At 48.6% G+C, this 22,376-nt stretch overlaps 1 protein-coding gene across 7 annotated transcripts in view; it reads right to left on the bottom strand.

Moving 5' to 3' along the window:
* The window catches only part of akap9 (A kinase (PRKA) anchor protein 9), a 75,143-nt gene that overhangs the window by 45,773 nt on the left and 6,994 nt on the right, over nt 1-22,376 (bottom strand). For 5 of the 7 annotated variants that reach the window (XM_035535558.1, XM_035535568.1, XM_035535559.1 and 2 more), the window contains exons 3-17: nt 18,683-18,916; nt 14,736-14,780; nt 13,179-13,223; nt 12,402-12,566; nt 11,717-11,866; nt 11,268-11,516; nt 8,545-11,097; nt 5,884-5,970; nt 3,587-3,758; nt 3,236-3,306; nt 2,946-3,078; nt 2,418-2,515; nt 2,248-2,305; nt 1,694-1,940; nt 96-144 (exon numbers count right to left, since the gene is read on the bottom strand). In XM_035535558.1, coding sequence (XP_035391451.1) covers nt 96-144; nt 1,694-1,940; nt 2,248-2,305; nt 2,418-2,515; nt 2,946-3,078; nt 3,236-3,306; nt 3,587-3,758; nt 5,884-5,970; nt 8,545-11,097; nt 11,268-11,516; nt 11,717-11,866; nt 12,402-12,566; nt 13,179-13,223; nt 14,736-14,780; nt 18,683-18,916 — 4,356 coding nt within the window. The remainder of the gene's footprint in view (nt 1-95; nt 145-1,693; nt 1,941-2,247; nt 2,306-2,417; nt 2,516-2,945; nt 3,079-3,235; nt 3,307-3,586; nt 3,759-5,883; nt 5,971-8,544; nt 11,098-11,267; nt 11,517-11,716; nt 11,867-12,401; nt 12,567-13,178; nt 13,224-14,735; nt 14,781-18,682; nt 18,917-22,376) is intronic. The other 2 variants (XM_035535581.1, XM_035535584.1) reach the window with 2 other exon arrangements.

Here is a 22,376-nt window from a genome sequence, read left to right as displayed (position 1 = left end):
TTAAAGCTTATTATGCTGTGTTTGGTTTGGCACATTTAATCGCCCAGGACTGGAAATAAGGGCATCTGCTAGAAACAGAAAAGCACCACACTGACCTGAAACTGCTCCTTCTGCTCCAGGGTAGGCAGGGAAGCGCTCGACGTGCTAGGAAAGACAAACGGTGTGAGCAAATGAAGGAAAGGAGGGTGTTCTGGGGGGAGATCTGGCAACCCCACCCAGCAAAACCATCTGAAACAAATACATCCAAGCAGACGTTATAAACAAACAGTGACACAGACTGACTTCAACTACATCCAACCATCTTACATATCCTACATACATTGAAAAGAAAAAACGCATATCATCATTGAGATGTATTCTGGTCAGTGTACTGCGGAATCAGACTAATTGTGAAGGACAGTTTACAGACACTTAAAGAAAACCATCATTGGGTTGTAATCTGTGAGCACATCTGGTGTGTGTGCTGTGGACAGCTTCTTAAAGACACTTAGAGAAAACTGCTTCTGTCTGGATGGCAGCACAAAAACAATCATCACCAAAGCCACTAGATCAGCCATGTAGTAAACAACAAATGAACAACCTTAAATCTCAATTAAACAAGTAAGCAACCATAAATCTCTCTCCTGCACATGAAAAAGCAAAGGCTGTTATTGCTTATACTGGACAGTAGGTAGCAGCATCACACTTCTAAATACATATATTTGTCAACAGTACTGAAAACCTCTGAACATGAACTCTGCCATAAAATGAATGTGAGGTGCATTTAAAGATCCACACTAATGATGTCCACACTAAAATGCACTTTTAATGTATATAAACACACAGCACCATATTCTACAGAGGTGTAAGACCATTTGAATTCTGGCATGATGACACCTGGTCTGATGACATCAGCATATGATCTGTAGGAGGCTGTGACTGGTGTGTAATCAGTGATGTTTTCCAGCGCCACACTGAAGCAAAGCTTTTTATTCAGACTTGAATATTTTAAATGAAGAGTGTCTGTATCTGACTCCTGTTTCCATAGCAAGACCCCTCCACACCCCCACCTACACACACCCACACCCACATATCTTTAGCATGACTGGACCTTAGAGCAGTTATTTATACAGTATAGTCTATTTTTGTCTGGATATGACATAGGAAATGCAGAATGAGTTCAACCCAACACAGTCCCAGTACACCTACAGCACTGCAGCAGAGTCCCAGTACACCTACCGCACCCCAACACAGTCCCAGTACACCTACCAACCCCCAACACAGTCGCATTACCTAAACAGCTCAAAATCCACCACCACCCACAACACCCTAAACAGCTCAAAATGCAAATCTGTTCTAAAAATGTTAGGGGTACAAATTCTTGAAAAGAACTCAAACCACCCCACTTCACATGCTATAAATCTATACTTAAATTCACTTGAAAAGTACATTTTCAACAAGTGGAGGGAGGACCCATAATCCTGTACCGTGATGCATTATGGGATTACGGTCACTTTATCCCTTAGTCCTAGAGCAGGCCAGTAGCCCTCATCTCCAGGACTCACAGCAGAAGCCACACCCACCCTGCAGGTGTGAAGGGAGCTGGGACAGTGTTTTAACATGGACCCTTTGTTGAGCCTGCAGGTGTGCCACTGGTCTGAAGAAGGTGTGTTCTGTGTCCAGGGTAAGTGACCTGTAAACACAGGTGTGTTACCTGTGGAGGGTGTGCACTCTGCTGAGCTGCTGCAGCCTGTCCTGTAGTAGGCTGATTTCTGCGGTGTAGCGCTGCTCCACCTCCCTGGCCTGTTCCCTGTAGTAGGTTCTCACATACTCCACCTCCTCCCTGTGCTGCTCCTCCCTCAGCTCCTGCTGCTTCTGGAACTCCTCAGTCAGTTCTGCCCACAACTCCGCCCTCTGCTCCACCCCCTGCTCCATATGGCTGCCCATGTCTGCCTTTCTCCCTATCAGGTACAGAGCACAGGGTGAGGTACAGGGTAGTGGAGCGTAGTTACGGGTGAGGTACAGGGTAGTGGAGCGTAGTTACGGGTGAGGTACAGGGTAGTGGAGCGTAGTTACGGGTGAGGTACAGGGTAGTGGAGCGTAGTTACGGGTGAGGTACAGGGTAGTGGAGCGTAGTTACGGGTGAGGTACAGGGTAGTGGAGCGTAGTTACGGGTGAGGTACAGGGTAGTGGAGCGTAGTTACGGGTGAGGTACAGGGTAGTGGAGCGTAGTTACGGGTGAGGTACAGGGTAGTGGAGCGTAGTTACGGGTGAGGGTAGGTCTGGTGGTGCTGAACCTCTGAAAGTCCTCTTCCCTCTGCATTGACTGATGACGATCACACACACACACACACACACACACACACACACACACACACGCATTTAACACACAATTGTCTACTTGAATGTGTACATGTGTGCTTGTGAGTGTGTGTTACCTTGTCTGTGCTGGTATTCAGTGACGTCTGCAGCTCCATGAGGCGCCGGTGTGAGGATAATACACACTGGTTCAACTGCTGCAGCCTCATGTACAACTCTAGACACACACAAACACAATGACACAAGGAGTCTATATGACTACACACTACACCACTGCCCTGTACAACACATACCACAACAAGTTATCATCTCTGACTAATTGGATGCAAAGTCCTTTAACCCCAAAAGCAAACTGTGGCACTAAACCCCAGGGAACATAAATATGGCACTAAACCTCTGGAAATGGGACTGTGGCACTAAAACCCAGCAAACAGGACTGTGGCAGTAAACCCCAGGGAACAGGAATATGGCACTAAACCTCTGTAAATGGGACTGTGGCACTAAACCCCAGCAAACAGGACTGTGGCAGTAAACCCCAGAGAACAGGAATATGGCACTAAACACCAGTAAATGGGACTGCGGCACCTGTGGCACTAAACCCCAGCAATTGGGACTGTGGCACTAAACCCCAGTATGTGCTCAGTCACCTCTGGCCTCTACTAAGAGCTCTCTGAGGTGGCATGTTTCCAGTCTCTGGTGAGTGAGATCCCTGGGCTCCACAGGGTCTTCACGGCACTGGAGAGACTCCACCACCTCCACCCCCAGCACCCGCGAGAAGGACTGAGGGAAAGAACAGAAGGTCACGCAGCATGAGTGTCCAGCAGAACGCTGAGCTCACGCCCTCACACGCAAACCAGATCTCACACCAACTGAACAAATATTAAACCAACATTATGCTTTAATAACTGATGGACATTGATATCAGCAGGTGTTTTACCTGAATCAGGTGATTGCAGTCTTCTGTCATCTCGTCCATAAATCTCTGATATTTTGAGGACTTTGGATCATCTTTGATGCAACAAAACAGAATCAACATGTTAACAGTGATGTGAGAAACAGCCATGGCACAGTGACCTTCACTAAGAGCTCTGATCTCCTCTCTGAACGTGAGCGCTTTCATCTTCAAAGTCAGCCGTTACATGAATGAAGGACCCTGTGACTCACCATGCCATAAATAAGCAATCAAACCCAAACAGGTCCACCAAGGCCCCCGTAGACCACCACCCACACTGCACCTGTCCTACCTCACCTCCACCTACAGCTTTACCTAACCCTGCACCCAATGTACCTGTGCTTTGCACTCGCAGCCACTCCAGTGTCTCCTGCGTCTGTGTGTGCGCTTGTGCATGTGGGTGTGTGTTCGTGTGTGTGTGCAGGCTCTCTTGCAGCAGTTCCAGCTGAGCAGTGTGTATCTGACACAGACTGATACGTTGTGCCTCCATCTGTAACCGGCACTCCACCTGGAGGGAGTGAGGGAGAGAGAGAAAAAAAGAGAAAGAGGAGCAGGAAAGGGAGAAAGAGAGAGATTTAAAAATATTTTTATTCACTACAGTAATGACCAATTTTGTAAATATTGTTGACACTACTCACACAGACTCACGTACTACTCACACAGACTCACGTACTACTCACACACACCACTGACTCACTACTCACGCACCATTAAAAATGTTTAGAAAAGGCTCATTAAAGAAGATGTGACATTGGCCAAAAAAGTGTCTCACACTATTTCGTTGGACCGCTTTTAGCTTTGGTTACGGCATGCACTCACTGTGGCATCGTTTCCACAAGCTTTTGCAATGTCACAACATTTATTCTCAACATATAGATTCTCAATGGGGTTCAGGTCTGGACTCTGTGGTGGGCAATCCATGTGTGAAAATGATGCCTCATGCTCCCTGAACCACTCTTTCACACTTTCACAATTTGAGCCTGATGAATCCTGGCATTGTCATCTCGGAATATGCCCGTGCCATCAGGGAAGAAAAAATCCATTGATGGAATAACCTGGTCGTTCAGTATATTCAGGTAGTCAGCTGACCTCATTCTTTGGGCACATAACATTGCTGAACCTACACCTGACCATCCCCAGATCACAGCACTGCCCCACAGGCTTGTATGGTAGGCACTAGGCATGATGGGTACGTCACTTCATCCGCATGTCTTCTTACCCTGATGCACCCATCATTCAGGAACAGGGTAAATCTGGACTCAGACCACATGACCTTCTTCCATTGCTCCAGAGTGAAAACTTTATGCTCCCTAGCAAATGAAAGCCATTTTTTGCTGGTTAGCCTCACTGACAAGTGATTTTATTAAGGCTACAGAGCTGTTTAGTCCCAATCCCTTGAGTTCTCTTTGCATTGTGCGTGTGGAAATGCTCTTACTTTCACTATTAAACATATCCCTGAATTCTACTGTTGTTTCTCTACGATTTGATTTCACAACACGTTTAAGTTATTGCCAATCACGGTCATTCAAGATTTTTTTCCAACCACATTCCTTCCTCGAAGATGATGTTTCCTCACCATCCTTCCACTTTTTAATAATGCAATGGACAGTTCTTAACCCGATTTTAGTAGTTTCAGCAATCTCCTTAGATGTTTTCTCTACTTGATGCATGCCAATAATTTGACCCTTCTGAAACAGATTAACATCTTTTCCACAACTACAGGATGTATCTTTCGACATGGTTGTTTAACAAATGAGAAGCTACTCACTCCATCAGTTAGGGTTAAATAACTTGTTGCCAGCTGAAACAATCACCCCTGCAGTAATTATCCAATGGGAGACTCTTACCTATTTGCTTAGTTAAATCCAGGTGACCTTTTTTTGGCCAGGCAGTGTATTAGACGATGGATGTAAAAATTTCTTGTCAAACCTGCGATGTGGAGCTGAACAGTAAAACTTGTAGTAAGACCAAAAAAGCAGCTTATTTTTTATTTTTATATTTTATTTATTTTTAAATATTATTTATTCCTATTCCTTTCCATATATGCAGTGGAATTCTATATTTTAATCATAATTTATCATATTACATATCAATATCAGGATATGCAACATCATCGCATTTTTGTCCATATCTTGTCACCCAACCCTATGGAAAGCTACGGAGCCACACACGAGCAGACAGGTCGCGAGAAGTCCCAAGAAGTCCCGAGAAGTCCCGAGAGAGAGAGAGAGAGAGAGAGAGAGAGAGAGAGAGAGAGAGAGAGAGAGAGGGGCTTGTGGAGGCCACAGAAAGGGACACCTGTGATTTAGCATAACTGGGGCAGGAGCGCAGAGGGCTATTGTCTCAGCACAAAGGCAGGCTGGAGGATATCACTCGGAAGATTAAAAAACGCATTTTAAAACCGCTCCAGAGCAGAGACAGGCCACAGAGAAGAAAACAGACAAGATCCAGGTTTGTATGGCAGCTGTGCCATGTCGTCAACCATCAAAGGTTGTTCTGTAATAACCTGATACACCTCTGACCCTTAATGACCCTCTGGAAGAGTCACACAGTCGGTCGGAGTGAACACGCAGAAGGACTCACTCGGTCGGAGTGAACACGCAGAAGGACTCACTCGGTAGGTGTGAACTTACGTGCTCTGATCCGTCCATGCTGGCCAGGCACGTCACTTTCTGCCTTGATTCAGTCTCCAAGTTCTTGTGCACATCTGGGCTGTTTACCTGTAAAGCACATGTACATAGATGTGCGCGCACACGCATGCACACGCACGCACACACACACAGGAGTAAAAAATGCTGAATTGCATTTCCCTCAAGTAAGGAAGACATAAACTATGTCGAATTAGAGGAGTTTCACTAACACACAGTACACATCACAACAGCACCGTGTGTGTGTGTGTGTGTGTGTGTGTGTGTGTGTGTGTATATGAGGTGTGAGTGTGTGTGTTGCACTGATCACTGGTCAGCTTAGATGAGGATGTGTTTCACTAATAAAATAGTCATGTGAAACTGTGTTGAGGATTCTTCACTAGTGTGTGGGGATGGGGGCGGATCTGCACTGCCGCGTGTGGGGATGGGGGCGGATCTGCACTGCCGCGTGTGGGGATGGGGGGGACGTCTGTCCTGCCGCGTGTGGGGATGGGGGGGGACGTCTGTCCTGCCGCGTGTGGGGATGGGGGGGGACGTCTGTCCTGCCGCGTGTGGGGATGGGTGCAGATCTGTACTGCCGCGTGTGGGGATGGGGTGGTCGTCTGTCCTGCCGCGTGTGGGGATGGGGGGGACGTCTGTCCTGCCGCGTGTGGGGATGGGGGGGACGTCTGTACTGCCGCGTGTGGGGATGGGGGGGACGTCTGTACTGCCGCGTGTGGGGATGGGGGCAGATCTGTACTGCCGCGTGTGGGGATGGGGGCAGATCTGTACTGCCGCGTGTGGGGATGGGGGCAGATCTGTTTGATGATAGGGTCTGTACTGCTGTGCTTGATTGGGGAGGGTCTGTACTGCTGTGCTTGATTGGGGGGGTCTGTACTGCTGCGTGTGAAGGTGGGGGTCGGTCTGTACTGCTGCGTGTGAAGATGGGGGTCGGTCTGTACTGCTGCGTGTGAGGATGGGGGTCGGTCTGTACTGCTGCGTGTGAAGATGGGGGTCGGTCTGTACTGCTGCGTGTGAGGATGGGGGTCGGTCTGTACTGCTGCGTGTGAGGATGGGGGTCGGTCTGTACTGCTGCGTGTGGGGATGGGGGTCTGTACTGCTGCGTGTGGGGATGGGGGGTCTGTACTGCTGCGTGTGGGGATGGGGGGTCTGTACTGCTGCGTGTGGGGATGGGGGGTCTGTACTGCTGCGTGTGGGGATGGGGGGTCTGTACTGCTGCGTGTGGGGATGGGGGGTCTGTACTGCTGCATGTGGGGATGGGGGGTCTGTACTGCTGCATGTGGGGATGGGGGGTCTGTACTGCTGCGTGTGGGGATGGGGGGTCTGTGAAGGTGCCATCTGTACTGCTGCATGTGAAGATGGGGTCGTCTGTACTGCTGCGTGTGGGGATGGGGGGTCTGTACTGCTGCGTGTGGGGATGGGGGGGATCTGTGAAGGTGCCATCTGTACTGCTGCATGTGAAGATGGGGTCGTCTGTACTGCTGCGTGAGATGATGGGGGGGGTCTGTACTGCTGTGTGATGGGGGTCTGTACTACTGCGTGTGAAGATGGGGGCATCTGTACTGCCGCGTGTGAAGATGGGGGGGGGGAGGGCGTGTCTGTACTGCCGCGTGTGGGGATGGGGGGGGTCGTCTGTCCTGCCGTGGGTGTGATGACGCGGGTCGTCTGTCCTGCCGCGTGTAATGATGGGGTCGTCTGTACTGTGTGTGATGGGGCTCTGTACTACTGCGTGAGATGATTGGGGGGGGGGGGGGGTGTCTCTACTGCTGCGCGTGACGATGGGGGCGGGTCTCTACTGCTGCGCGTGACGATGGGGGCGGGTCTCTACTGCTGCGTGCGACGATGGGGGCGGGTCTCTACTGCTGCGTGCGACGATGGGGGCGGGTCTCTACTGCTGCGTGCGGTGATAGAGGGTGGGTCTGTACTGCGTGTGATGAGGTTGCATGTTATCTTCCCTTGAGTGTGCTCTGGTTCTCTCTCCCTCTCTCTCCCCCTCTCGTTCTTTTCTCTTTCTGAACATTGTGTCTTCTTAGCTTTCTGATCTTCCTCTACATGTACACCCACACAGCCCCCACACACACACCCACACATCTCACTCGGTGTTGGATACACTATCAGTACTAGCGCTGGTCAGTCCTCTCCAGCATGCCTGCAGTCTTCAGCTGCTGACCAGAATGTGAGTTCGCATCTAAATCAGCACTTCAGCCATTAGCAGTCTTCCATTAAAACACTCCTGTACTGGACGCCGTTACCCCACCACCACTGACCCTGTACTGGATGCCGTTACCCCATCACCACTGACCCTGTACTGGACGCCGTTACCCCACCACTACTGACCCTGTACTGGACACCGTTACCCCACCACTACTGACTGTACTGAACGCCGTTACCGACTGAACGCTATTACCGACTGAACGCTGTTACCGCACCACTACGGAAGCTATCAGCAGCTTACAAACCCTTGAAAAAACACTGAAAACCGCACAGCAGAATACAAGCAGAACACAACTGTTGCACTGAGAGTTTAGAACACAGCCTGCAGATTTGAGCCGATGAGAGTGGACTGAAACAGCACACATGCATGCGCACACACGGAGAAAGGAGCCTTTATCTGCCTCTGTAGAGAGAAAAGCGCAAATTGCTTACCTGCTCGTGACAAGTGTACAGCAGTGTCTCCTCGTCGTGTGTGTGTACGTCTGCAGCTGCGCTGGGCTCATGCACAGACACTGCTCTCTTTCTCCCCTCCTCCGTGGTAATCTCACCACTCTCTGCCTGGGAGAGGGGTGGAGGCAGGAGTCCCTCAGTGGGTTCCACCTTCGCTCCCCCCTGACTGGACGAAAGCAGGCTCTGGGGCATTTGACCCTCCCCCTGCAAGGCAGCGATTCCCTCCAGCTCTGAGATCTGGAGGTAATGGCCCTGTACAGAGCACAAGCTAATGTCTCCACCCATGTCTCCACCCACAGGCAGGGCAGAGGTATCTTCCAGCTGTCTCCTAGCCCTCTCTACCATCTCTTTGCTGCCTGACCCCAGTGCCTGAAGCTCCGCCTCCTTCCGCTGAGTCTTTTCTGTTACCTCTGCTACACATTCCTCCAGCCCCGCCTTCTCAAACTCCACCCTCTGTACCTCCTTCTGTTCCAAGAGCCCCACCTTCTCCAGCTCCACCCTGTGTAGCTCCACCTCTTTCTGTTCCATCAGTTCCACCAGTGCCGCCTTCTCAAGCTCCACCCTCTGTAGCGCCGCCTCTTTCCAGTCCATCTGGTCCACCAGCTCTGCCTTCTCCAGTTCCAACTTGTGTAGCTCCGCCTCCTTCTGGTCCAAGTGCCCCACCCACTCCAGCTCCACCCTGTGTAGCTCCACCTCTTTCTGTTCCATCAGTTTCACCAATGCCACCTTCTCAAGCTCCACCCTCTGTAGCTCCGCCTCCTTCTGCTCCATCAGCCCCACCTTCTCCAGCTCTACCCTCTGTAGCTCCACCTCCATGTGTTCTACCTTTTCCACTAGCTCCAACTTCTCCTTCTCAACCCTCTGCAGTTTCTCCATTAACTCCACTGTGTCTTTCTCCACTTCCTCTGGATGCTGTGTGGAGGTGCTGGGTGGATGTTGGAGCTGGGTTTCAAGGCTGTGGCGCTTGGCTGCGTACTCCAATCCCTGTTCCTCAAGACAGCGCTCCAGCAACACCTTCTGACCTGCCAGGTACGCGTACTCCTCCTTCAGCTCCTGGTAGTTCACCTCAAAGTTCTTCTCAGCAAATGAGAATGTGTTTCTCTGTGTCTGGACTTCACCCTGCAGCTGCTCCGTCAGCTCCTGTGCCTGCTGCTTCTCTGTGAGCAGAACTTCTACTTTCTTTGGCAGAGCTTCGCAGCCTTCTTCCAGAAGCTTCACCTGCTCTGCCATGGCTGTGTTGGAGGCTTTCAGAAGCTTGTTTTCAGACTGCATGCTTGTGTCCCAGCCCTGCTCGGTCTCGGTCGTCACTTTGCATTTTTCCTCCTCCACCAAAGCGCCCTCCTTCACCCACGAGCTCTCCAGCGCACAGTTCAGGTCTGTCTTTAAAGCCAGGATCTCTTGCAGCAGCGAGACTCTCTCTGTCCCTAGCATGGCACTCTGGTCCTCTGCTGCCCTCAGTCTCTCCTCATAGCCTCTGCAGAGCTGCTGGACGTTCTCACGGTGCCGGTGCTCAAGCTCGTCCCTCAGATTCTGCGCGTTCCTCTCACTCTTGTGCTGGAGGTCCTCGCGGAGTCGCGACAGTTCCTCCTCATGGCTGAACAGCATCTGTGTGCGGAGTTTCTCAAGCTCTGCCTCCTGGGACTCTGCCATGCGGTCAAGCACCGCGTCCTTCTCGCGTTCCAACATGTCCAGTTTGATCCGGTAGTTGGTGATCTCGGACTCGTGTCTGGCCTCCAGCTCGCTGGACACCTGCTCCGCAGCCACCAGCTGGGCCTGCAGGTCACCAATGGCCATGTGCAGCCGCTCCACCTCTGTCCGTCCCTGCTCCGCCTCTGCCTGGTTCTGCTCCACCCCTCCATGCTGCTTCATCTGCTCCTGCAGCGCGGAGAGCTGTGCGCGGTCCTGCTCAGCACGCTCACGCAGAACCTGAGCTTCCTGCAGCCGCTGCTGGACGTCCACTAGCTTGGCGTTCAGGGCGTTGACCTCACCTGCACTCTGGCTCCACCGAGCCCTCAAACGCTCCATCTCCAAGCGATGGTGTTCTGAGATCTTCTCCACGTTTTTGGAATGCTGGCCCAGGATGCGTGTCATCTCCTCTGCATGCTGGGCCAGAAGCTCCTGCTTCATTTGAACAATCTGCTGCCCATACAACTCGTCCAGCTCCGCCCTCAAGAGCTCCAGCCTTCGAGCAGCATCTAGCTCTGCCCTCTGAAGCGCCCCCTCCTCCGACTGGCTTCCCTGGTGGTGGCGTTTCTGCATGGCCTCTACGGTGCCCATCAGCTGCATGACCTCAGCAGATGAGAGGCGTTCTTTCTGCCTCGACTCCTGTAGCTCCGCCTCACGCCCCTGAAGCTCCACCTCACACCTCTGTAGCTCACGGGTCTTTACGGCCAGCTGCTCGCTAACGTCACGGAAGCAACGCTCCGAGGCTTGGAGATGGTCCCGGAGCTGAGATAACGCCCTCTCCTGCTCTGCTATACACTGGTCCTTGTCCTGCAGCCGCTGAGTAAATGCATCCTCTGTCTCCCTCGTGACCTGAGAGCACAGAGACACGGCTTCATCAGGACAACGGCCACAGTGTTGCAGACACACACAGCTTCCTGCTTCACTCTCACTCATGCAGGAATTGTTGAATCTGTGAAAACCAAACATGAGCACACATGCACATACACACACGCCTGACCGACCAGTATATTTCTACCCACCATCTCCACCTTGGATATCTTCTGCTGAAGTGAGGTCATCCTTAGGACCTTCTCCTGAAGCCCTCTGACCTCGGCATCTCTCTCCTCTATCTGCCTGTGGAGGTCTCTGAGCTGTGCGTGGTGACCTCTGACCTGTGCGTCTCTCTCCTCTAGCTGCTGCTGGTAGTGGACGAGCTGCTGACGGGTCTGGAGGAGATCTGCTGCTGCACTGTTGATATTGGAGCTCCTCAGAGACTCACCGGCCTGGAGCTGCAACACATGTGCACAAACTCCAGTAGGCCACATTGGTGCTTACATTTTAACCCTAACCTAACCTGGTAGGTGAGGTGTGTGTGTGTGGGGGGGGTTAGGTGAGGTGTGGGGGAGGGTGTAGGTGTGTGTGTTGGGGGGGGGTAGGTGAGGTGTATGCGTATGTGTGTGGGGTACCTGGTAGGTGAAGTGTGTGGTACCTGTTGAAACTGGAGCTGCAGGTTTTGGCTCTGCTGGGTGAGCTGGAGAAACTCTCTCATCACCTCATCCTTCTCTACCCGAGCCTCTTGCAGATTAGTGGTGAGCTGTGTGATGATGCCATCACGCTGTTTCAGGGCTGATTCAAAGTCCTGAAGCCACACACACACACACACACACACACACACACACACACACACACACACACACACACACACACACACACACACTTTGCAAAACATGTTTACACACCAACACCCTGCACTTAAAAATTCCATCTACCCATAAGGATAAAAGGTGTGAACAATACAGAGTATTTCATCTTAACTATCACTGTTAAGAGTACTTTAATATGCCAAAGGTTTTGCAGATTAATCTATGGAACAGGAAATATTCCTACCCATGGTTAGGATCAGATTAATTTATGGAATATGAAATATTCCTAGTCTTAAACCTAGAAAAACGCGGGGGCTAAGAAACACGAAGGCTAGGATACACAGAGTACAAACTGACAGGTATATAGAAATGGTACTAACATTTAGCAGACCACTAACTCACTAGTCAGCCAATCAGAAAGTGTTCATCAATTTAGAACAGACGTTTCATTTCTCCCTCAACATCACAGTTGAAGGGTGCCAGTGACCAGGGTGATTGTGGACAAAACTGGTGTGAACCGCGAGTAGGTACCTGTTGCACACCCTCAGCCCCTAACACGTCGCCCATCTCTGGCCTCAGCTCCTCCCCCTCCCTGCTCTGGGTGGTGAGCTTGTCCTTTGTGGCAGGCAGCCTGCTGGGAGTTTCGGGCAGGAGCTCAGGGTCCAGAGGAGATGCAGGACCACACAGTTCCTCGTCCTGGGGGGTAGAAAGGAGGAAATGACCTGAGGTTCTCACCCTCACTCACTGTCTCATGTTTACCCAATTTCCTTCTGCTGCCACTCTCTACCTAGGGTCTCGCACACTCTCTCTCTACCTAGGGCGAGGGTCACCCCTAACCCTACGTCTTGCACACTCTCTCTCTACCTAGGGCGAGGGTCACCCCTAACCCTACGTCTTGCACACTCTCTCTCTACCTAGGGTGAGGGTCACTCCTCATACACTCTCTCTTTCTTCCTTCTTAATCTGTCTATTTGCCCAGCCAGGCACTGGCCCACTCTGGTTATAAAGAGTTTACCAGCACCATCTTAAAAACCTTGTCTCTACGCAAGCTCGTACTGTTCGTTTGTTCTCTCTCTCTCTCTCTCTCTCTCTCTCTCTCTCATATTCAAGCAGTCCCTTCCTGTAGCCATGTTGTGCAGAGAGAGATTAAGGCCCAAGAACATTGGCCTATGTTTCATGTTCAAATATTCACCAGCAGACAGAGCTTCAGGGGTTAGTGAGTTAGCACAAGTTCCAACATGGCAGTGGGTTAGTGGGTGCAGTGGTGAGGGGCCAGCGTGAACTGACCCTCGGGACGGGTTACTGTACCCTGATCTCCTGTGACCTCTCACATATCTCACGGCACCCGTTCACCTGTCAATTCACAGTTCATGTTATGATGCAGGTTTGTGACTTCTGACCAAAACACAAAGGCTGCATGATTTCATTATCACCCTGAACATAATAGCTATCTAATCAGAATCATACATGCTTCAAATCTGTCCAATCAGAGGTGTGAAGTGGCAGGTGTGGTCTGAGCTCCTGGAAACACTTCAGTGAGGAACAGACCAGCCACAGCACTTCAGAGTGGAAAACTTAACCAGAGCAACCTCACGACACTTTTAAACAGGTTAAACCAGGTTATTGCGACACTAATAAACCACTGAAATGTCTTTTCCTATTGATCTCCACAGTGATCACATTTGATATTTGGACCAAACCCTCAGCTAGTCTACGACTAATAAACAGGCATGTTAGAAAATCCCCTCCAATCAGCGTCCTTTTAGTTTCCAAACCAATTTTTAATATACAAAAAACCAGCTTGTACTATACTGAAAATAATTGTGGTGACACCTGCAAAACAAGTCTAATCATGTACAGTGGACTCAAATCCTGCACCTGTCGCTCTCTTGGTGGTGTGGATTTGATTATGGATGGATAGAACTGACCTTTTCCCATAAATCTACACAATCACCCAAAATTATAAAGTAAAAATTTGTTCAAAAAAAAAAAAAAAAAATCACAAACTGACATCTCTTATTCACAAAAGCATTCAGTCTTGAGGGTTAGGGTGCTTGTGGGCTGTCTGTGCTAAAAGCTCTCACATGTACATTTAACTTCTTAACTTTTGGCATTACAGTGCACTTTTATCTTAATTTTCATATTTGATCTCAGAGCTTTACATGTTTAATTTGAAATCTTTTATTATTTTTTTACATTTCTCTTAGTACTGGTTTACATAGCTCACTATTTGAAATTCATTGTGTTTTAACTGATTGTTTTTCATTTGAATATTTTACGTGAAGCACTTTGCCGCTGTGTATTAAAGTGCTTTCTAATCAAACTTTTGACTTATTTGATCATTTGATTTAAAAGCCACTGAGGAACGTACAGGCTGGTGGTGGCATGGCCTCTGTCCTGCCACTTTGCCACAGAGGTCTGGGTTATGGAGTGTCCGTCCAACAGACAGCCCACTTTTCCATAACACTTGTGGAGATCTTTGAGTGACTGTTGACTTCTTCCTTACCTTCATGACCTTCTCACCCAGAGGTCCAGTTTGGCCTCTAGAAAGGTTCAAGGGTGAGTCAAGCTCCTATTATGTAAAATGACTGCAGCCACTGTGGTCCTGGACAGACTCTGGTCAGACTCAAACCCTGAGACAGTGTGTTGTGTTCTTGCCCTGGTGTGTGCCCTGCTAAGATGGGGTCACAGAGCTCTACAGACATGGCTTGGTTTCTGTCCTGACACTGCAGTGGAAATTATAGGCTCAGGTGTGCAACTCTATCCATTCAAAATCAAATCCATCACCCAGAGTTCAGGTAAGTGTGTGAGTGCAGGTGTCTGGGCATGTATCTGGTGTGGTATGAGCAAGCACAGGGTCTTTACCTCTGATGAGCAGTCTTCTGCTGTGGTGGAAACCTCACTCTCCGGCTATAGCACACAAAAGAAGGCCTGTGAGAAATTTCCATTTTCTTTCTACTTTGGGTCTTGGAGTAAAAGGTTGAGATGTGAAATCTACTCCTCATAATCCCAGGGAACATACAGAACAGCAATATAATCGAATGATCAATAGAACAATATAACTATAAGATCAATAGCAGGGAAGACATTAGGGTACGGGTCTACAGTCTTGCAGGTTATCACGTTTTGACTGTGTGCTGTGCGCTGCATGGGAGGTTTACGTCTGCACACACGGGACTGATGACACAACCGTTATCTTGGTCTTTTGATTCTGCAATGCCTCATACTCACAATGATTGCCTGACTACTAAAAATGACTATTAATGTCAGATCATTAAAGACAGACTGCCCAAGTATGCTCACACATATGGATGGTCTCTACCACACTGACACACTGTATTGATCTCATACGGTAGAGAAATATAATTTTTTCAGCCACTTCAAAAACAATTCCCATTTTAGAGTATTGTCCTTGTCTCTTGTAAAGATGCAACATCCTACAATCTTTTACACCCAATGTTTGGATTAACAATTAATGTGGAAGAGCGCAAGACAGAATAATGGTGACGAGGTGCCTAAAGACCAGAACAGGTGTGCAACTGTTCTGCTGGCGTTACACAGTTGTTGTGCTCAGTGGTGCAACAGTGGTCTTACACAGTGGATGTTATGACACATTTTGTTGGTAGCACCGACCCCCTTATCCACAGAAAGCTGGCACTATACTGAAAATAACCAACATGATACCTGTAAGACAAGGCAAGATTGTGTGTGTAGCATGTTTCATGCACAGGTTCACTCTGAGTATATATGCATATATGTGGTACACTGAATGATTATAGTGGATAAGAAACCTGTGGTTTGAAGCCCGCTCAGTACAAAACGCTTTTTGTTCTTAATGCAAAATAAATATATATTGTACAACCATGTTTTATTTTCATCAACACACATTTACTTCTGCATGACAAAAATATTTATATGCAATGCAACCTCCACAATTTAGTATTTATACAAAAATTATACTAACAATAATAACAGAGTGCTATATGTAAAGAGAGAGAAAGTTATTGAGAGTAAAGCATATACAGTCATAGCCAGGAGATTTAAGGTTTGCTTTCCAAATGCTCAATACAGCTGCAGCCTCAGTGCTTCTGTCATACAGTTACATAACAAACACTGTCTAATGGTGCACTAATGGGTGACAAGGAGGGGTGACGTTCTCAGGTGATGTACTCAGTGATGTAACCATGGTGCTACACGGTGACTGAGCTGGGGAATGTAACCGTGGTGCTACACGGTGACTGAGCTGGGGAATGTAACCGTGGTGCTACATGGTGACTGAGCTGAGGAATGTAACTGTGGTGTCAAGCAGCTGTGCTGAGTAGTGGTAGGTGATGTAAGTACTGGTGTCTGGGAAGAGGAGCTCTGTAGTGTGCTTAGGTTAAAACACAACAGAAATACAACTGCTTCATGGCCAGAGAGCTAAAACAAACAAATAAACAAACCTATTTCACTGCATCAACAGACTATATAAACAAAGCCTTACAGAGCTTGTCCAGGGTGATGCGGTGTAAAGGATAACAGGCAGATGGTTTAACAAACATGGACAGTACTCTCTACACAAATTAATGTGTTTATGTTTCCTCAGGCCTGAGGTGTGATGCACAGTTTACATGATTTTTCAGACATACTTGCTGTGTGTGTGCACGCGCACGCGCACACGCAAATGTAACACTTAGAACAGTTGTTTCCACAGCAACAACGCCACTGGGAAACAGTACAGCTACTGAAAATTTAATTGTACGGATGTAGCTGATGTGTATTTTGTGTCATCTGCTTTAAAAACAAAAAAATGAATGATGCTTTGAAAATGGACCTGATGGAGGTTCACAGAGGTCACGGGCTGCTTGCAGAGCTGAGTCTCCCAGTGAGGAGAAAGACCGATGGGACAAAAGAGGGAGTGTGTAGAGAAAAGATGTTGTCTCCCACACCTTCCACCCCACAGGACAGTGGTGCTACACAGTGACTGAGCTGGGGAATGTAACCGTGGTGCTACACGGTGACTGAGCTGGGGAATGTAACCGTGGTGCTACACGGTGACTGAGCTGGGGAATGTAACCGTGGTGTTACACGGTGACTGAGCTGTCCTACAGGGTGATACAATGATGCAACGGCGTGCTAGTGATGTGAAGTATGGGCGGGGTCTAATGTACCACATTGTACATAATTACTCAGCACCCCACAATGTATTTCTTCATTTTGTAATGTGTGAATGATGTTCTTTAATTTAGGCTTAACTCAAGTCAGACATGCCAGTGATGTTTGGCTGGCATGAGAGTAGGTGCTGCAGGACCGCTGGTCACACGGGACCTCTGCAGGACCGCTGGTCACCTCTGCAGAAAGCTGAGCAGAGCCACACTTCTTCAAGGCTGTCCAAACGCCCCCACCCCCCCCACATACACACACCCTGCACAACCCACTAAAACGAAACTGCTGTCTGTTGCCAGGGAAACCAGTAATTCCGCAGTCATTTAAAACAGCAACTACCTTTCAGAGTTGGAGTGTCGGGGGGGGTCAATACCCTCTTTTTTCCATTATATTTAATGTTATCCACTAAAACTATGAGCCCAGAGCAGACAAGAGATGGCAAGGATGCCAAGAGGATGGTAAGGTGTAGACAGGGTGGAGAGTAGACAGTGTTGGGGTGGATGTGTGTCTGTGCATGTGTGTGTGCATGCATGTGCATGTGTGTGTTTGTGCGATGTTCTTAAGTCCCTGAAGGTTCAGTGCAGTCAGCAGCTACTGACCAGCAAGCAAAACCCAAGAACACACAAACACTGACAACAGCCCATGACCAGGTCAGTCTCCCTGCTACCAAGACATGTACACCAACACATGCATTCAAGCACACACACATGCACGTGGGCACCCACAGGCATTGTACACCACGTGGACCGCATCTCTCTGGGCTTGGGCTGACAGACATGTACTTTACTCATCAGATACAGACACACAGACCCAAACATTTCTCTCCTCAACGATGGATTATTGTAATGGTCGCTTAACTGGACGAAGAATTAAATCAACTCCAGCATGTACAGAATGAAGAAGCCAAGTGCTTGCACAGGCTGGACGGTTTGAGCCCCTCTCAAAGCCTTATGGCTTTAATCTGGGACTTGGACACACTCACAAGCTTTAAATCCAGGGTAAGCATTTACTTTTTGCTCAGGCTTTTTATATACAGGAAATTAACCAAAAGGTGCAGAGTCTAGGTCTGCCAGTCGTAGATTTTTCTGGTAATCTGAGATGTTGACACTGTTTTTCACTCTGCCTTTAGACGATGATGTGGGTGGAATGCAGTGTGTGATGACTGTTCATGCGTTGTTCATGTTTACATATCTAATGACATCTTTCTGTTTTATTTGCATGTTACTGCAGAGATGATGTAAACACTGGACTACACCTGTTCACTAATGACAGCATCTAAGAACACAGAAGACAACATCCCAATACTGCCACACCCATCCAGCCCTTCTACTCAGCCTCACCCACCCTAGACCCACTGGAGCGACTGAACCTCTACCCGAGACCCACTGCAGTTTCCCCTTCATTCTGACGACCTACTACACTAGTCTCCCTTCATTCTGATCTACTAGCTCAGTGGTTAAGGTACTTGTAATCAGAAGGTTGCTGGTTCAAGCCCCACCATTGCCAAGTTGCCACTGTTGGGCCCCTGAGCAAAACGCTTAACCCTTGCTTTGGATAAAAGCATCAGCTAAATGCCGTGAATGTAAATGTACTACACTGGTCTCACTTCATTCTGATGTTGTGGTGTATCTGTGTGTCTATTCTGTATCTGCAGTGCGTGTGTTCACCTCAAGTGTGTACGTCTGGTCATGTTTCACAGTTTCTCTGCTGCGGAGGGTCTTCGTAAAGCAGAGCTCAGTGGTGGCTGTTTCCTTTCTCGCTCCAGTCACTTCCTGTTGGGTGGGCGGGTCCAGCTCCGCCTCCCTCACGTGCTCCTCCTCTGATCCCTTCTTCTTCTTCTTCTTCTTCTTCTGCTTCTTTTGTTCATCACTCTGAGCCTTCCTCTGTCTGTACTCCGCCAGCTGCAACATAAACAAACAAAAACAAATATGAAGACAAAATCAAGACCGATCACACCACCAAAAATCTTTCCCACTCCAGTAATCTTTGAATTCTCATGGACAAATTTTATAATATGCTGTAATGGGGGTGTAATCCACAAGGGACTGGGATTAACTGCCCTGAAGACTACAGTGGAGGTGGTGTAGTGACGTGAGCAGTGTGTGTACACTGGCTGGCCCTACGCCTCCCCACACACACACACACACACACACACGGGCATGCCCTGACTGTAGTCTCAGATGAAGGCGTTGCATTTTAAAAAGATACCCAGATTAATATAGGATAATCTTCCATAACCAACACTGATCCAGCTCAATCCAGTGACCTAGACTGCTTCAGACTGGACCATCCAGATTTACCCAGAGTGTACAGTCCGATCCTGACAGTTCTGGATACGTCGAGACTGATCCATCCTGACCCAGTTCACCAGTCCTGCTCTAGAACACCCATGTCATGTACTGGTGTTGGTTTCACACCCTGCAGATAAGTGTGAAGATACCAGTAGCATGAGCAGCTGGGTTCAGACAGACTAAAACCTTACAGTATTACAGTATTAGTGAGGACTCCACGTTCACACACACATTTCGAGACTGTGCGTCCTGGTATAATTCAGTCCCATCACAATGCCAGCGATGTCACCTTCTAAGGAATACAAACACACACAAACTTTAGGATTTTAAACAGCTGCCTCCACCTTCAAAACACAATCAGAACACACTGAATTCTGAGCTCCTCAGTACTGTTTGGTGTAAAAGTAAGAATTACTGTTACTAAATTATTCATATCGCTGCCTTTCTGAAGCTTCAGTTTGAGTGAATTTCATAAATCTTTTGTGCCGTAACCATGGTGATGGAGCACCAGCACAGCAGCCAACCCCCTTACACCAGTGAAAATGAACATAACAGTGGGAGCTTTCACACGCTACCACACACATGCTACTATACATACTACCACACACGGTATTGTACACGCCACTGCACACACTACTATACACACTACCACACAAATGCTACCGCACACACACTACTATACACACTACCTCAAACATGCTACGGCACATGGTATTGTGTACACAGCCACACACGGTACCACACAAACATGGCCATACATGCTACCGCACACAGTACTGCACACATACACCGTACCACAGACACACTACTGCACACACTGTACCATCCACGCTTCACATCCTAAAAGCATGATTTCCTATTTGTAGCTTTTGGCCGTGCGTCTCGAAGACTCACTTCTTAAAAAGGCCTCTTGACATTGACTTATGTAACACTGTTGGACACTAAATGTCTGTGATCCAGTAGATCCCCACCAGGAAGGGCTCCAGAGCACTCTGCCCACCTCCCTGAGGACTCCCTATGGACTAAAGCGTATCACATACACTAAAGCGCATCGTGTCTGCTAACGCACATTCGCTAACCCACGTCCGTTATTCATTTTCAGTCAATACAATATTTAAAAAAACAACTACACTTTATTCCTTAACCAGGTTCCAGATGTCACTTTGCAGTCCTGATATGAACAATAAACTCCCCTTTCCCTCCTGTCCTGGTGTGTTGAAAAAACCTCACAGAGGGCGGTCTAAGCACAGATCAGGTGTTATGAAGGCAAGAGAGGGAACAGGCACAGGCAGGTCAGTCTCTAGCATACGCGGATACCTCCTGGGGTGAGTGGTGTCAGGGACACATGGACTACAAACACCCTGCAGGCTCTGACAGGCAGCAGAGGACAGGCTGGTCTGGAAAACACACACTTCTCACAGAAACACAGTTTAAATACACCAACGGGCGCTTTACGGTAGCGCTTACTGTTAAGAGTATAACTGTGGTTATGATTTACACATCATCCCTCTGGCTAGAGGACACCGACACAAGTCTGATCTGGACCCCCAAGAGAGCGCGAGGTCTGATCTGACCTTGCCAGCGCAAATGCCCGTCAGCCTTATGATACAAACACCCATCAGGTGCAGAGAGCTGGAGTTCAGCACTGCAGTCTGCCAGACTCTCATCACACGTCCACGTCCAGTGCAGCCCCCATGAAGACATGCAGGGCATCCTCCAAACCCCCACACACGGCTGCCAGGACACAGCCAGGACACAGACTCAATGCGGACAGGTGCAGCTCACATTCTCATGCGGGATGCGTCTGGGATATGTGCGCACATCGTCAAGACCAGACTAGGACTTCTAAAAAATCAGAATACACATTAATATCTACATCGACTTATTCTGCTATTCTCTATATTGTTATTATTGTGGTGACCATTGTCGGCCAGAGGAGGATGGACCCTCCTTTGAGTCTTGGTTCCTCTCAAGGTTTTTTCCTCGTGCTCTAGGGAGTTTCTCCTTATTACTGTTGCCCTCGTCTTGCTCACTGGGGACTTGGACTCAGGCATTTGTAAAGCTGCTTTATAACAATATCTGTTGTAAAAAGCGCCATATAAATAAATTAGACTTGACAGGTGGCGTACGTGGACAGTGTCGGATCCTTCCACCTTAACCCAGCTGTCTCTGGTGTTAAAGGCTGAAATGGCTACAGACTTTCTCTGTGGGCCTGATGTTCTTTTATTTTGTATGCAGGGTCACAGGTGAAGTACCCATTGGAAAATTGGTTTCCAAACGCTTCCTCCATTCGTAGGGATCTACCTTCCCCCAGCACTTCAGCTGATGTTCAACGGAAAGTCTCTGCAGTCTCTCTCCGCGTCTCCACCACACACACACACACACACACAATATATATAAATAAAAACACACACACACACAGCCTGGCCAAAAATTTTAAAAAAGGGTCACACACTAATATTTCGTTGGACCGCCTTTAGCTTTGATTACGGCACACATTCGCTGTGGCATCGTTTCCCCAAGCTTCTGCAATGTCACAACATTTATTAATTTTTCCCCCCAAGATCTTGTATTGATGATGGGAGATTTGTACAACTGTGCAAAGTCTTCTTCAGCATATCCCAGATTCTCAATGGGGTTCAGGTCTGGACTCTGTGGTGGCCAATCCATGTGTGAAAATGATGCCTCATGTTCCCTGAACCACTCTTTCACAATTTCAGCCCAATGAATCCTGGCATTGTCATCTTGGAATATGCCCGTGCCATCAGTGAAGAAAAAAATCCATTGATGGAATAACCTGGTCGGTCAGTATACTCAGGTAGTCATCTGATCTCACTCTTTGGGCACATAATGTTGCTGAACCTAGACCTGACCAACTGCAGCAACCCCAGATCATAGCATTGCCCCCCACAGGCTTGTACGGTAGGCACTAGGCATGATGGGTGCATCAGCCGCCTCTCTTCTTACCCTGATGCACCCATCATTCAGGAACAGGGTAAATCTGTACTCATCAGACTACACGACAGTCTTCCATTGCTCCAGAGCCCAATCTTTATGCTCCCTAGCAAAT

The sequence above is a fragment of the Electrophorus electricus genome, chromosome 2, assembly GCF_013358815.1.
Source record: "Electrophorus electricus isolate fEleEle1 chromosome 2, fEleEle1.pri, whole genome shotgun sequence".
Classification (NCBI taxonomy): Eukaryota; Metazoa; Chordata; class Actinopteri; order Gymnotiformes; family Gymnotidae; genus Electrophorus; species Electrophorus electricus.
This window is presented reverse-complemented; position numbering and strand designations above follow the sequence as displayed.